This window comes from Neolamprologus multifasciatus, chromosome 11 (genome assembly GCF_963576455.1).
Source record: "Neolamprologus multifasciatus chromosome 11, fNeoMul1.2, whole genome shotgun sequence".
NCBI classification, from domain to species: Eukaryota; Metazoa; Chordata; class Actinopteri; order Cichliformes; family Cichlidae; genus Neolamprologus; species Neolamprologus multifasciatus.
Genome location: NC_140449.1, coordinates 31,305,388 through 31,319,751, shown reverse-complemented (window position 1 = coordinate 31,319,751; position 14,364 = coordinate 31,305,388). Strand labels below are relative to the sequence as shown.

Genomic DNA, 14,364 nt, shown 5'->3' with positions numbered 1-14,364 from the left:
ATGCTATGAGAGAGATTTCCAAGGCAGCTACTGTCAAAGGCGTTTTGTTCCAAACTCGTACTGAGGTATCCCCGCTAAAATAATTTAATGTTTACATTTTTCTTTCATGACAAAGCTGGTAATAGTTCATGGGGCTCTGACAGAAGCATAATACTGCCACCATGAAATTAATCTGCTCATTTCTGGTTACAGCCTGATTTAAAGGGACTTGTGCTCATCGCCACCTCCATATTTTTAACTCTGGACTAGCTTAGCACTCAGCACTCGGTCCTTGGTGCAGTCCTTCAGGTCAGCTACTGTCTGAACACAAGCCATTCAACTCTAGCTTTAAGCCAGATTTTTCCTGATTGGTGGCCATTTGCAAAGAGAAGAGTTTAACAGTTGGTGATTGAGGCTTCAGCGCTCACAGCCAGCGCCGTGTGCCTGAGAGCCATATTAGGGATATCTCAACCTTTCTATACACTTATGTAGGCCTTTTGCAGCGATAACATAGATATACACACATTCTGAGCTCATTATTTAAACTGGCAATTATTTAACAAAATAAAACCACAATATTGTTGTAGTTATTAAAAACATATTTTTATGTTATGGCCTTGTATCAACTTTTTCTCTAAAAATATTTTAGATTTTCAATTTTTTTAAAAGAAACCTCATCTTCCTGAAGTTATAATCATACATATCCTCTTTTAGTTGTTCAGTTATGACACTGGGCATTATGCAAGAACATTTGTGGTGTTCTTCTAAATCAGTCTCTAGTCGTATTTCCTTCTAAGATTAAGTTGAAAACACCTCTTGCATGGCTCCAAAATGGGCTGTCTGTCATGCTCATTGTGCGGATGGCTTTTATTTTCCATGGAAAAACCCCAAAATGTTGTTAGGCGTACAAAATATTACTACTATATTTGTCAGCGGCCTGTCATCACAGGCTGTTCAACAGTAAGTGACCGTGGACGCCTTGAGTCAGCTTTTGGAGTGAGCTTTCTCAGTAAACTGAACTTATGAACTACTTAGTCATAATATGCTGATGCGTGCAACCAGGAAACATGGTAAATTTGCAAGTGATGCCACAGTGAATTAGTGAAGTTAATTTTTGTTAAATATTTTTTTAAATGGTTACTAATTCATATTAAGGAAACTAGACAATCTGCCTGTCAACCTGAGACACCCTGTCATGTTCCACTTTAGAAAGAAAATATGAAACTGCACAAATTATTCTTGCATGAGGCCTCTGAGAGTCAGATCAGACTTCTTTTTTTTTTTTTTTTCTGTTTTTAAACTCATGGTGGAAGCCTTATTTCACTGTACCCCTTACAAGGGTAAAATGTGATGCAGAAGCACAACTATGCATTGTGAAGTTCGTGCTCTGTGTTGGTTTTGCCGATCGCGTCGGGATTGGAGAGGGGGTCCAAGTCGGCAAACAGGTTGAACCACGCTGAGAGATCTTTGGACGTCCCTTCTGCCTCTGTAAAAAGATTTGACGAGGTAAATATCACCAAGAAAAGTCAGCGTGACGGTTTGGCGTTGGCTTTCTAGTTTATCCATTCTTATTTTCTAATGTCTTGACTTATATCGCCCAGGCCTACCTCTCTCTGCTGGTTTTGGAGTGCTCTGATTGGCTTCAGATGAGTGCTCAGTTGCTTGAGTGGCAGAATGTGGGGCCCAATCTGAAGAGGAAGTGTAGATTCGGATTACTCACTAGGAAACTGTTACTGTGCAAAAGCACGATCCAACACGAGTCATTACACTCCATCGCACACAGCTGATGACTCGTCCCACAGAAAATCAAAACATTTACTGCACTGCAAACATTTTGTGAATACAAAACAGAAATCGTCTTGTTTCAGACATTTATTTGGTTTCCATTCTTTTCCGTGTCTTGAAAATGCAACATGTAGCAGCACTTCATGGCTCTGGAGGGAACAGTGAAGTGTGCTGTACATTTCTTACTTAACCAAATAGAGAATTTGTTTTTAACTGTGTATTGTTGTTTCACCTTCAGCAGGAATTTTGAATAAGCTGAAGTACTTCGTAGATTTTACAGTTGCACCCTGACCTTGCCTTTTAAGTCCTACTGCCTGGATCTGAAATTGCTCGGCTCTTGGGAATATGTGGATTTTTTTTTTCTCCTTCCTTTGAAGATGAGCCGTTTTAGTTTTGTTTTGCCAGTTTGGACTCCATCCGGAGTTCTGTGACTTCTTTTGGATCAGTCTGCTCTGCTTTCTGTTGGCTTGTCTGCCTCTTGAAGGGCTGACCTCTTTCACCACTATCCGATTGCTTCAATCCAACATGCTCTAGAATATAATAGCCCTTTACTGTCATTGTGTACAATAACAATAAAGGACTATTCTATTCTAGAAGACAAGAGAGACGTACTGAATTTTAACCTATGGCAGAGTCCAGCAATAACAAGGATGGTGGTAAAAGTACAACTTAAAACCTTTATCATAGGCAAAATTCATCAAACTTTGTGTTTTCTTTAAATACAGTTTGGCTGCTGATCCTGTGCAATTTTTTAATCTAAACAGTGACCTTTAACCAAAATCCCCTCAAAATGCTTTCTGTTTAGTACAAGGTTGTCAAGGTCATGCCATAATCATACAGATAACCCACAGCAACTTGTTTTAAAAGCCTGAGAATGAGTGCTAGTTGCAGCATTTAATAATAAGAACAAATAACCATGTTTAGAAGCAAAATAAAGGATTTTTTCCACATTTCTACCAGTTTCACAGCCTGATCATGCACTCTGAATATGACTGCAAAAGAGCTCTGATGTAAATGTAGTTTAAAAAATTTGAAGATTTGGCTCGAAAATACAAATGCAACAGTATTTATAGTGATAAATGGAAAAAAAGAACAAAAACTGTCGTGTGTGTGTGTGTGGGGGGGGCAAGGTGTTTCTGCGCAGTGTACCAGGGGCACGGAGAAAAGTTGTCGTACCATAGGCACGAGGAGTGTGTGTTAACTAGTTTGCATTTGCAGTGGAGACAGACAGCTTTCAATGGGCTTGTGCTTTGGAAGTCACTCTGCAGATGCACAAAATTTACTGAAGCTCTAATGTGATATGTATGCCATATTAAGTGTGTGTGTGATAAGCCTCGTGCCAACATTTGAGAGGAGAAAAAGAAAAGAGGCACGCTCTGTTTCCCTGTAAACTGTAAGAAGCAGTTTTGCATTTCAAGTCAGCCCCTGCAGCACTTCTGTTTGCACAGATTGACTACCGCTCATTTGCTTTATAACGGTTTTATATTTCTACCAACGCTGGATCTAATTATTGTTGGTGTTTACAGTTTCGTGTTCCCTTAATTTGGGGTTCAATCTGTCGTATCAGTTAAAAGTAGAAAATGCATGTTTAACGGCTTTTCATAGGAAGAGACTGAGGCCTCAGTATATTTCCAATAGTCACTCACAAGTTTGTCTCTCTTGATATCATTTGTTTCTCCTTGACCTCGCACATCTTGCATATCTTTATAGCACTTTTCTTTCTCAATGATTGTTTTGGGATTGTGGGAATATTCCCACAGTAATGTGCTGTGACTCATGAGTTAAATCTCAGTCATGCTACAGTAAATCACTCATTAAATCATTTTGTCTGACCTATTGCATTTTAATGATTAACACTGAATTGCCGGATTCTTATATGTGCCTCGGAAATGCAGTCAAACTATAAGCAGTTTTATAGCAGTGTGCAGCTCGCAGCCTTTAAAGCTGGAAATACACAAAACCAAGTTAACAATACCAGATGAGGCAGCAGCAGCCAGAATCCAAGCCAAGAGATGGAAAGTAGTTGGCAATTACCTACGGGTAAGCAAATCTAATTGCTGTATTTTAACAGCCTCCTACTATTACTTTGACAGATGTGGGTTTGATAAATCATTTTAAAGCCACTCTTTTGCCTGTGTAGAAACCATTGGGGAGGAAAAAGCAGCTCATTTTAACTCTGCCTTTTGGTGATTTTGCTAATGCACTGATTCATAGAAAAACAATGTGTTTTATTCGTTTTTAGGAATATGTATCTCTCCTTAATGTGTAATTAATGTAAATTAGGGTTAATTGATGGTTAATGGTGGCTAATTTTTCCAGGTTCTGCATGGTGGTCAGAGAATCAGTCTAATGGTGCAAAATCCAAATGGTCCATTCTTTTGATTACTAAAGAGCTTCCTTGGACCAACTTACCAATTTTCTGGTTCACTCTTGTATAATAACACAGTTGCAATGCGCGCACACACACACACACACACACACACACACACACACACACACACACACACACACAGACCTGAGATGGAAGACTGCAGATTATTCAAACTCTGGTCCAAAAGCTGTGATGGTAGAAAGAAGGAGTTTTCCTTGTCCTGGGCCTCTGTTGGTCTGGAGGATGCAGCACTTGTTCCTTCCTCAGTCTCTCCAAACACTTCTGTCCACTCCTGAGAAAAATCCCCCTCATCCACAGACAAACCTCCCAGGATCTCATTCAGTAAGGCCATGCTGTCTGTCTCCTCTCCCTCCGACTCTGGGAAGCAACAAAAAGTGTTAATTTAAAGATGTTTGGATGATTTTATCTTTTTTTTTCCCGCACAGTGTTTAAATTTTCACATTAATTTTAATTATAATTATCTAGATTCAAGACAGCTTTCCTTTCCTTAGTTTGCTTTGCCATTCACTATGGACTCAAATCACTGAGGGAACCATTTACACTTATTTCCACCTCCACATTTGAATTCATTGACTCTACTGATGTGGCTTTGCATGATTCACAGTTCAAAATAATCCTTGCTCATCTTGCACTACATCTTTAAGCTGGGCCTTCAGGTATCTGCTTCTAATAAGCGCCCTTCCACTTCCCTTAAAGCCACCTTTCTTCTGATTGGCTGCCCCTCATAAACAAAAGGGTTTTAACAGTGAGTGGGTGGGGCTTCTGGGCTCACAGTGCGTCCAAAAGCAAAACATCCAAAAGCTTTATTTAAGCCTCCATCAGTATAACAGCTTCTTTTTATATATGAAAGAAAATAAGGAAACTCATAATTCATTAGAGCTCTGGTGGAATAGTGAGCTAGTCTGTGCTCCATCCTGCTGTAACCCTGAACTGTAGAAAAATTGTTGCCAGGGTTGATAGTAGGTCCCATTTGTTCTTAGTTTTGTTATTTTCCATATAATCAGATTATTTAACAATGAAGTCAGTTACTATTTTCAACCTAAACTGCAATTTAAAAACACAATTAAATCTTCAAGTTTTACATCTTTTACCTTCTCTCGCCTTGTCGCTGGTGTTTTCATTTACAAGAGAGATGAGTCTGCAAAGAAACAGAAATTAAGCTTATAGCATTTTGTTCATATGTGACATACACAGTGTGTCCTCATCCCAGTGGGCCTTCAATATATCAGTTTTTCTCAGGTGCTACCTGTCCTTTTGTCATTGGCACCAATCAGGAGACATTGACTCTGTTTTTAGAGACCTAAAAGTATGTGTTAGGATGTTGAATCCGTGGCGCTGTCAGCTCATGGCATGGTAGTTTGTTTTGTTTTTTGCTGGTTGGGTGTAGGACCTAAAAACTGCTTGGTTAGGTTAGGGAATAATTGTGGTTTAGGTTAAAGTACACCCATTCACAACCATAATCCTGATGGGCTTGGAGTTACACCCATTTCACACTAATGCCATAACCTGTTGCATCACACACCGCCGCTTAAGGAAACAGTCTGCGTAAACGAGACATACCAGTGGCTTTAAGAAAACAGCCTTAGTCGATGCCTCGGGGATGAGTCAGGCTGACCTACAGCTGGCTTGCAGAAATTCTTTGTCTCTGTTCAGACTGAACATTGCCCATACATGTTTGCGTACGTGTTTGGTTTTCTTGCATAACAATAGATATTTCTTGAAGCTCACTGGTCATCTGTGGTTTCTTCTTTCTTTGCTTCTTCTGTTTCTGCCTTGGCTTTATTTTTCCCCTTCTTTTTAGCCAGTTTGTCCACAGGGTCTTGTAAAGTCTGGAACAAAATCATCGCTTATTGTCATTACATGTCTCCAGTGTCAGCATTTAGTACTGTTATTACTTAGACTCTCTCAGACCTTAATAGTAGAGAACTCATAATGCTGACAGCCCTTGAAGCTCTCATGGATGGCTGCCATGGTGTGGGATGTTTTCTCCCAGAAGTGCAAAAGTGTTGTCTAAGACACACACACACAAGAAACAAGTTACACGCTCAGCTGCTCAAGGTAAAAGTAGTAATTCACCCCAGCGGGTGATAGTTTAGACCTGCTGACTAAGCCACATGTGGCAGAGCCATTGAAAACACCATATTTAAGCTCGGTGGAGTGTACGCAGACAGCTGGGACTTGTGAGGCGTACCTGATATGTGGTTAAGACGTGAGAGAGGAGGTTGCAGCGGCTCGCTCCCAGCAGGTCCACTTTCTGGCAGACGTCATTCTTCAGTTTGTCAAAGCTCGTTTTGGTTGTGCGCACCTGAGCCTGAACCTGAGAGAGAATATATGTGAAATGCTCCCCACCTAGTATTATATGACACACAGGGAAAATGCAAACACTCGAGTTCTTGTTCACATAACTGTAAAAAGTGCTGCGTTCTTGCAGGTGGACCACCATCTATGGGTATGTTCTGCCCTCTGGTGTCAGGTTTTATAACATGTTTTCTTGCTTTTTGGTCTGTTGTGTTGTTAATGCTGAATTGATTAGTAAAATGGCATTTGTAGACCATGTTGAAATAATTACATGTTTTAGGGTTTTAAACTGTTGTCCCACTAAAACAGAATAGAAATATGAACCAGACGAAGCACTGTAAGCTGATGATGGACGTTTTCAAGTCTTTCTGACATTTATTTTTAAGACTAAACATTTAATCAAAAGAATTGACAGATTAATTAATGATTGCTGCAGGCCCTGCGGCAAAGGAGGAAATTGAATTTGTGGAAGTCATAATATTTTTGCCAATTTCCCACAGACTGCGTTGGCAGGGCTCTGATATTACTGTTTTTATGTTGCTCTAGGCGGGAGCAACACTTCATCACATCAACAGTGGGGCTGCAGTCTGAGAAGTACCCATTAAATTAACAAAAGAACAATTAATTGGATTATATGCAGTTGTGACTTACTGGTTTATATAGACATTATGAATTGTCACAGGAGGTGCAGCTTAAACCCTGAAGTGTCACTTTGAACTATCACGTATGCCTGAGCCCTGAGATGGGCAAAACTAAAGAGAATGCTGGCAGTATTTGTGCTAGTATGTAAGCTTTTCTTTCTGCTATGAAAACAATTGTTAATCTCTTCATTGCTGTGCTCTGAAAAAAACAAAACAAACCTTTCTGAATTTCTCCATCTGTTTATGTGTATCTGGGTCGAGCTCCTGAGATACGTCCTTCATCCAAAGCAGCGCTCCACGGTACTCAGTCCTTGACTGCTCCATTCGATTCACTGTCAGCCACGTGTCTGAGATGGCACGATAACGAAACGTTTCCACCTCCTGGTACAAACGGCACAGCGGGTTCCTCAGAGCCAATCTGCAGGGTGTCGTATTAAACTCCGTATTAAGGTGCTGCATGTGGCTCGGATCATCATGTGGAAAATTTGTCATGTGTTGTCTACGTTGCAGATTAGTCTGCTGATTTATTCAGCTGCACTGAAAAGTATCTCAGCTCCAGGACGTAAAGCTTTAAATGATCTTGGAAACGCAAATGGTGAACTCAAGAATCACAAGATGAGCAGTGGGAAAAAATAGAAATACTGGCAAAACCAAAATCGTCAACATGGCGTTCATGCTGCCGCTGATCTTACGAAATCTACACAATATAATCTACTAAGTCATATTAATAATAATTATCACCACTATTGTCAGATTCAGACACGTAAATGAAATCCCTGTTTTCAGTAGAGTGAGAGTACATATGCTGTGTAATAACCCTGTTATCTGCTCTGTTAGGGCAGCTATTTTATTGCTCCTGATGAACATTCCTGATACGACTCTCCATCCTTTTTGTGGATTTGGGGTGATACAGTTGGCTGACCTTTACTTGAAGCTATTTTCTAGTGCAGCATGTGATTTATTTTAAGGATGTGGCAGACTGTACATTGATCCGTGTCCCCTACCTCTGCTGTGATGAGAAGCAGAGAGCTTTTCCTGTGGCTTGCATGATCTTTCCAGCTCTGGTTTTATCCTGAGAGCCCTGGGAGCGCAGGAAACGACCCAGCTCGTTCTCTTCTTGGGAAAGGACTGAACGGTAAGAGAGAGAAATCACTCTGGATGGATATTAATATCTTAAGAATGTGTTTGTTTTGGTTGACATTCTAGAAGTCTTAAACTCAATCAGGAGATTCGTTGTGCTCAAAATGATTTAATAATTCTATTTGAACTTACGGCAGATCCTCCTCTGATACTGCTCAATGACCTTCAGCAGCTCCATGCATGTTCTCTGAATCGAGTGGAAGACCTGCATAACAAAACGATATCAGCATAAACACCTAGTCAAATGAAACGTTGTAATTGATGATTAATGTTTAATGGAATTGCAGATGATAAATCCCTAATGATTTTAAATGAACCATCTACACAGGCCGAAGTCTGTTTTCAGCAGACAACGCTTCTGTTTCACTGGCACATTGTGTTACCTAATGCAAGTTTATCATGTTAAAAGGCTAATTGATCATTTAAAAAACTTTTTCCAATTATGTTAGCACAGCTGAAAGCTGTTCAGATGATTAAAGATGCAATTAATTTAGCTAGTTGAGTTTCCAAAGCGTCAGCTTTTCTGAGTTCATTTATTGTGTCAAAACAAGGAAAATAATAATAGAAAAGGGAAAAGTGTCTTTTCAAACTCTTTATTCTTCTCAGAAATTAATATTATTCTATTAATGAAATTGCCAAATAACTTTTTCTCTTACAACAGTACATACTTTTCCCTTAATAGAACAGCACAAAACTACTCCAACAATAGAAAGAAAAGGTGGACGCTCCAATGCCCAACTGAGCAAGTGGACAAGTTCATCAGAGTCTCTTGTCTGACAAACGGATGCTTCTCGGGATCTTAACCGGCAGCTTCACTAAATGATACCTGCAAAACTCAGTTTCTTCCAACAGTGAAAGGTTTACTTCTGTATTTGTTGGCATAGTTGCATAGGAGAAAGTCATATCCAAGTCTGGCTGAGATGAAACCTACATGGACAACACAGATCGTGGATGGAAGAAGATTGGAGGTATTTGGGCCACAAAGAGTATTTGTAAGGTGTGGGACAAATGGAAAGATACTGGAGCTTTATGACACCTTCTGGTGGTGGTAATCTTGGAGGTCTGGGTAAAAGGACCCTGGAATAAGAAAGGTCAGTGCTGTGGCCTGTGGATATTGTTCAATTGGAGCCAATTTCTTTTTACATCAGGAGACCTAAACCACAAATTCAAACTGTGCAAGAACTATTTAGAGAGAGCACTCAGACAGCTACGTTCTGACTATAATGGAGTGGCCAGCACTCCCCAGTCTCAATCCTAGACTCATTGTGGTTACAGCGCAACTGTATTGTATGCAAATGCCCATCAAATCAAAATCTCTGGTACTCTTTACTTTTTTCACAAAAAATCCTGCAGAAATTAGAAGCAGTTTTTTGTTTGTTTTTTGTATTTTAAGTCTTTACTGTGGAACTGGATTGTGATCCCGTTTGCTTTCATGATATTTGAGATGTTTAGATCTTGATTGGGGTTGAAAGGAGCAGACAGATTAAAAAGACAAAAACATCTTTGAGATGTGGAGAAAATGAGCTGGCGGAGTGCTTGATGCCAAGCATGGTGGAAAACTCTTATGGCGACACTTCATGGTGGGAAACTCTGAGAGTTCTACAAAATAAAAAGAACCTACTTCATTTTGCAGCACCATTTCTCCCAGTTTCTTCCAACAACAGGCCAATAATCGTGACTCCATACCAAGGAAAACTGGAGAAGAAGCAGTCGGCTAGTAACCTGTCAATAATCAAGTGGCCAAGCATTGATGGCCATTGTACCATCAAACCAAACTAGTTGGAGGAAGCATAGAGTGAAATTTCTTAAAATTACCTCAACAACCAGCCAAATGTGAAAGGCTGTAAATGGTTGAGTTTTTAAAATACAAAATTGTTTTTTCAGATTAGAAATCTTATTTCAAACCCTTACTGCCCTAAATATTCATTTTTTTCCAATTCATGTGTTTGATAGGTTTGCATTTAAAAAAACAAAATTAAAAAAAACAAAACAAATTCTGACCTCAAGCCTTTCAGCAGTGGTGTAAATAAACTATTCAAAAACTGAAGCTCAAATTTGTTATGGATATTCTGCACCTCACAACCCGGCACATTATTTCTTACATATTTGTAATAAAAATAATTCAAAAGACAAAAAAAGAGGTTCAGTGAGTTGAATTAGTGGAGGTCTAGCAGGAGTAAACTGACAGATGTACGGACACAGGCAGCTGTACAAACAGCTGCCTGTGTCCGTACATCTGTCAGTCCTCCTAACTTTAACTGTTACTGGTATCCAGATGAATATATATAAAAATAAATTTACCCAAAGAACAGCTGATGTTTAGTTGGGCATGGTAATATAAAATAGGAACATAAACTAATCTAACTAAAGGATTAAATACGTGTTTTTTGAGGGTCATTAGTCTGTTTGCACCCACAGGAGTCACCAAATATGCAAGTTTAATGCGCTTCTCCACTGACTTCACTTTATAGACCTGGAAGCTCCGCCCATCTTTTATATACAGTCTAAAATTGAGATGTTTATCAGGGGCATGGCCTAGATTAATGCTGGATGTTTATCAAGTATTGATTTCATGAATTAAGTTCTCCTCGCTCCAGTAATGGATGCCAGACGAGGGGGAGGGGGGTCGAGCAACCTAATAAAACTTTTAAGCCTCGAGCAATTTCTGGCATAGTGTAAATCAAAAAGCCATTTTAGTCTGTGCAGCCTGCCTGAGGGAGGGTACCTTCAGCTTTCTTGATGTTCCTGTGGTGTGACAGAGGAGTACAGGAGCCAAACATGGCTGTCACTGAGCATGCTCTTAAACCATAAGGCCAAACCGTTTAATACTCCTGCTCACCTCCAGCTTGGCATCCAGATCTGCGTCTGAGGCGACCACATGCTCGTCCTCCTTCTTCCCGGTGACCTTGATGAGAGTCTGCTTGGTTTTCCAGTATTTCTGCTGGAACTTGTTTACCACAGATGAGTCTTGGCTTTGGATGAAGCGATCAAGATAGTCTCGGGAGTAACCACTGCAATGACACAAAGAATGGCGCAGTGCTGTGACTGCTCGCTCTCTTGGAAAGAACTTTATAAAATCTTTGGAGAACTTATTGATTTATGTGAAATTATGTGCACAAAGATATACTCACAAGTTTCCTCCCTCCATTTTCTTAGATTACCTGAGGGGTAAATAAAGTACTTGAATCAGTATTGATGTGGCCGTTGGTTCGAACTTTTTTACCATTGACTCCATATAACGCCTTAGTCACCTTATATTCTGTCATATATGATAACACCTTGTATTTCTAATGCATTAGAGAATACATCTGCGCTTAACAAAATCTGCATTTTCTTCACAGCTTTGATGATAAAGCAAAACTTTTACATGTCTGCAATGATAGTATAAGGTAAGGGTGTTGCCTTATACCAGTATTGACAATAACTAATATTTTAAAAAAAATATATATATACAGTTTGATTAAAACATAAAATCATATTCGAAATAATGCATCGGTGTTAGAGTGAGGAAGGGACTTTCTCCATCGCCTTTCAATCCTATTCTGAGTGAGTGTAATAAAAAGTTGGTGGTTAATATGAGTGATAACATTATTTTTTTTAATTTGTTACCATGACGACTGTGGAGTGAAAATGTTATTTTGTTCCAGGAATGTTGTTAACTGTTATTGTTGGGCACTTTTCTTTTTAGGAGAACCTGACATTTACAAAAATGTACCAAACTATCATGAGAAAGTGACCGTGGATCACTTCAGGGTTTTTCAGATCCAGTGAGGTGGGCAATAAAAGAAAGTAGAGTGGAATTCTGAATTTATAATTTATTCACTTATTATTTATTTATTCATAATTGCATTATCCATCTCAAACAACTTAGCAATAGGCAATTTAGTAGCTCATATGTCCTCTTTATTCTTTTTATTCTTTAACATTTGTTGTACAAGAATGCAAAGTGACAATAAAAATCTATCATTGAAAGACAACCAACCAAACAACATGCCAGTTCTGTGCTGACATTTATTTCACCGAAATTTAACTTGGCTATTTTTAAAATAGTGTGAGAGAACCTCTGAATTTGTACAAAATGACAGCCGAAAAAGAAAACCCTCCAAAAACGACGTCTTTTCACCTTAAAACATAATCTTTAACTTTTACATGCAGTAAGTTCTTTTTCACTTTTATGCAGTGTTTCACAAATTAATTAATTTAGCTCATATTCAGCTATTAAGGTTTTACCTCTGATAATTTCCCCGATCCTAACTCTTATTTTCAGCTTCTTTGGAAAATGACTGCAGGTCGTTGACTACTTAATAAATAATATTTATCACAGACCTGTGCTCTGTTCAGAGTGCACACCACATTTACACTTTACATCAGCTGTGAAAGGCTCCAACCACCAACCCTACACCCTAACTTGGAAAAAAAAGGGGGGTGGATGAAGTTGTTATACTGAAGTTATTTATTTTGAAATTAACCGACGTTGTACAAATGACATGAAAGATACAATTATAAATTGCATTTCTCTAAAGCTTCAGTAAAAGTTGACGGAATCCTAAAAAAATGGATTCAGACCCTGGACCCTGGAGAGACTCGACCTTGTTAGTGGATCGTCATGACTTCTATGCTGGATAATAAGACGTGCCCGAGGACTTGGCTTATTTATATTTCTACCAGCTTTGTGTAATCATCGCCGGGAGAGGGATTTAGTTATCTCTGCCCGTTTTAAACATGGCAGAGGAGCACCACCTGTTTCCAGTGAACGCCTCGCCTGCTGTGCATCATCACCGTGAAGAAATTAATAAATAATCACCATATCCTGCAAAGAGCGCGCGCGCGTCACGACTCGTTTAAAACAAATGGATGATGCGTTGCTGTCGTTTGCCTTCCCCGGTAGTAACAGTGTTTATAGAAAGACCCTGCAAATAATCTATACCTCTAAACAGGTAAACGCATGCTCATTTACGTCCTGATGTAAACTGAGCCGTTTATTCAGCAGATCCGCACTGGCAGAAAGAAAGCGCACTGTGCGGAAACCCAGCAGCTCCCCCCGCCTTATCCTTTAAATATAACCGATACATATCACAATAAAACCGAGAGCATAGCAAAATGAAACAGTTTGTTCCACACATACCTTTCCGCGTCGGTGACATGTAGAAGAGCCGCTTTATTTCCTCCCCATCGCCACACACACAGCAGCTCTGCCTGGCTGACAGGCCCTGATGTACTGTATACAGCTACTGTATGTACACACAGCTGCTTCTTCGCCACAGCTCATTGTCCGCGTGCACGAAACACCGCTGACGTCATCCAGACTTCGCCCCCTCCTCCTCCCCTCTCCCGCGCTGCATTCAGCCACTGCCCCACGTTAGTGTGCAAAGTGGGCAGATGTCTGTTGACTAGAAAATAATGACGGAGAGCAGCTGACGGAGGACACGCACACACACAGTGGACGTTTCATATTACCCCCTCTAATGTGTTCTACATTTAGAGCAGTGGACAAAATGGTTAGTAATGTATTAGCACAAAGGAATAACTCTATTCTTAGAAAAATTAAAGTAGAAAATTACTTAAATGTTGCAAAAAGAAGGGCAAATAACAATCTGGACACAGGACTGGAAACACTGTAATTGGACATATGGGAACACTGTTGCACATTTTATTGTGTAGTCAGGTTGTACTTCACATGAATAAAATTCTTCCTTGTTTACAAATCCCACAAATATCTACATAGAAATTGTGGTTAGATCTGCTGCCTCACAGCAGGACAGTTCAAAGGCAGGTGGGGTTTGCATGTTTCTCCGTATGCTTGCATAGAGTTCTGGTGGATTCACTTAGTACTCGGACACTTTTGCACTCAAACACCTCACCCCATCACGCAGGACTAAAAAAACCAAACAGATTAAGATGTGCAAAACTGGAAAATAAACAGAGATATTACAGGAGTGCTCTATGACACCTCTGGTGGGTAATGAACAGGGTCAATGGTGGTCACCCACTGTCTTCCTAACAGTGAAGATATTGGCTACCTACACCCAAAGCACCCAGACAGCTATATCAAATCCTGATCTTAGAGCTGTTCAGACACATGGTAGTGATGTATTCAGACTAATTCATGCACACTTTATTGCGTGCATG

At 39.8% G+C, this 14,364-nt stretch overlaps 1 protein-coding gene across 1 annotated transcript; it reads right to left on the bottom strand.

Annotated features, from left to right (window-relative positions):
- Positions 1-1,249: 1,249 nt before the first annotated feature.
- ica1 (islet cell autoantigen 1) lies at positions 1,250-13,566 on the bottom strand. The gene is made up of 13 exons (XM_085178467.1): positions 13,361-13,566; positions 11,367-11,396; positions 11,075-11,246; positions 8,368-8,440; positions 8,100-8,223; positions 7,315-7,513; positions 6,348-6,473; positions 6,068-6,166; positions 5,885-5,985; positions 5,248-5,294; positions 4,280-4,513; positions 1,587-1,667; positions 1,250-1,465 (listed from the first exon to the last, which is right to left on the bottom strand). Exons 2-13 carry the CDS (start codon positions 11,381-11,383, stop codon positions 1,344-1,346), a joined length of 1,395 nt encoding a protein of 464 aa, XP_085034593.1. The 5' UTR covers positions 11,384-11,396; positions 13,361-13,566; the 3' UTR covers positions 1,250-1,343.
- Between the last annotated feature and the right edge of the window lie 798 nt (positions 13,567-14,364).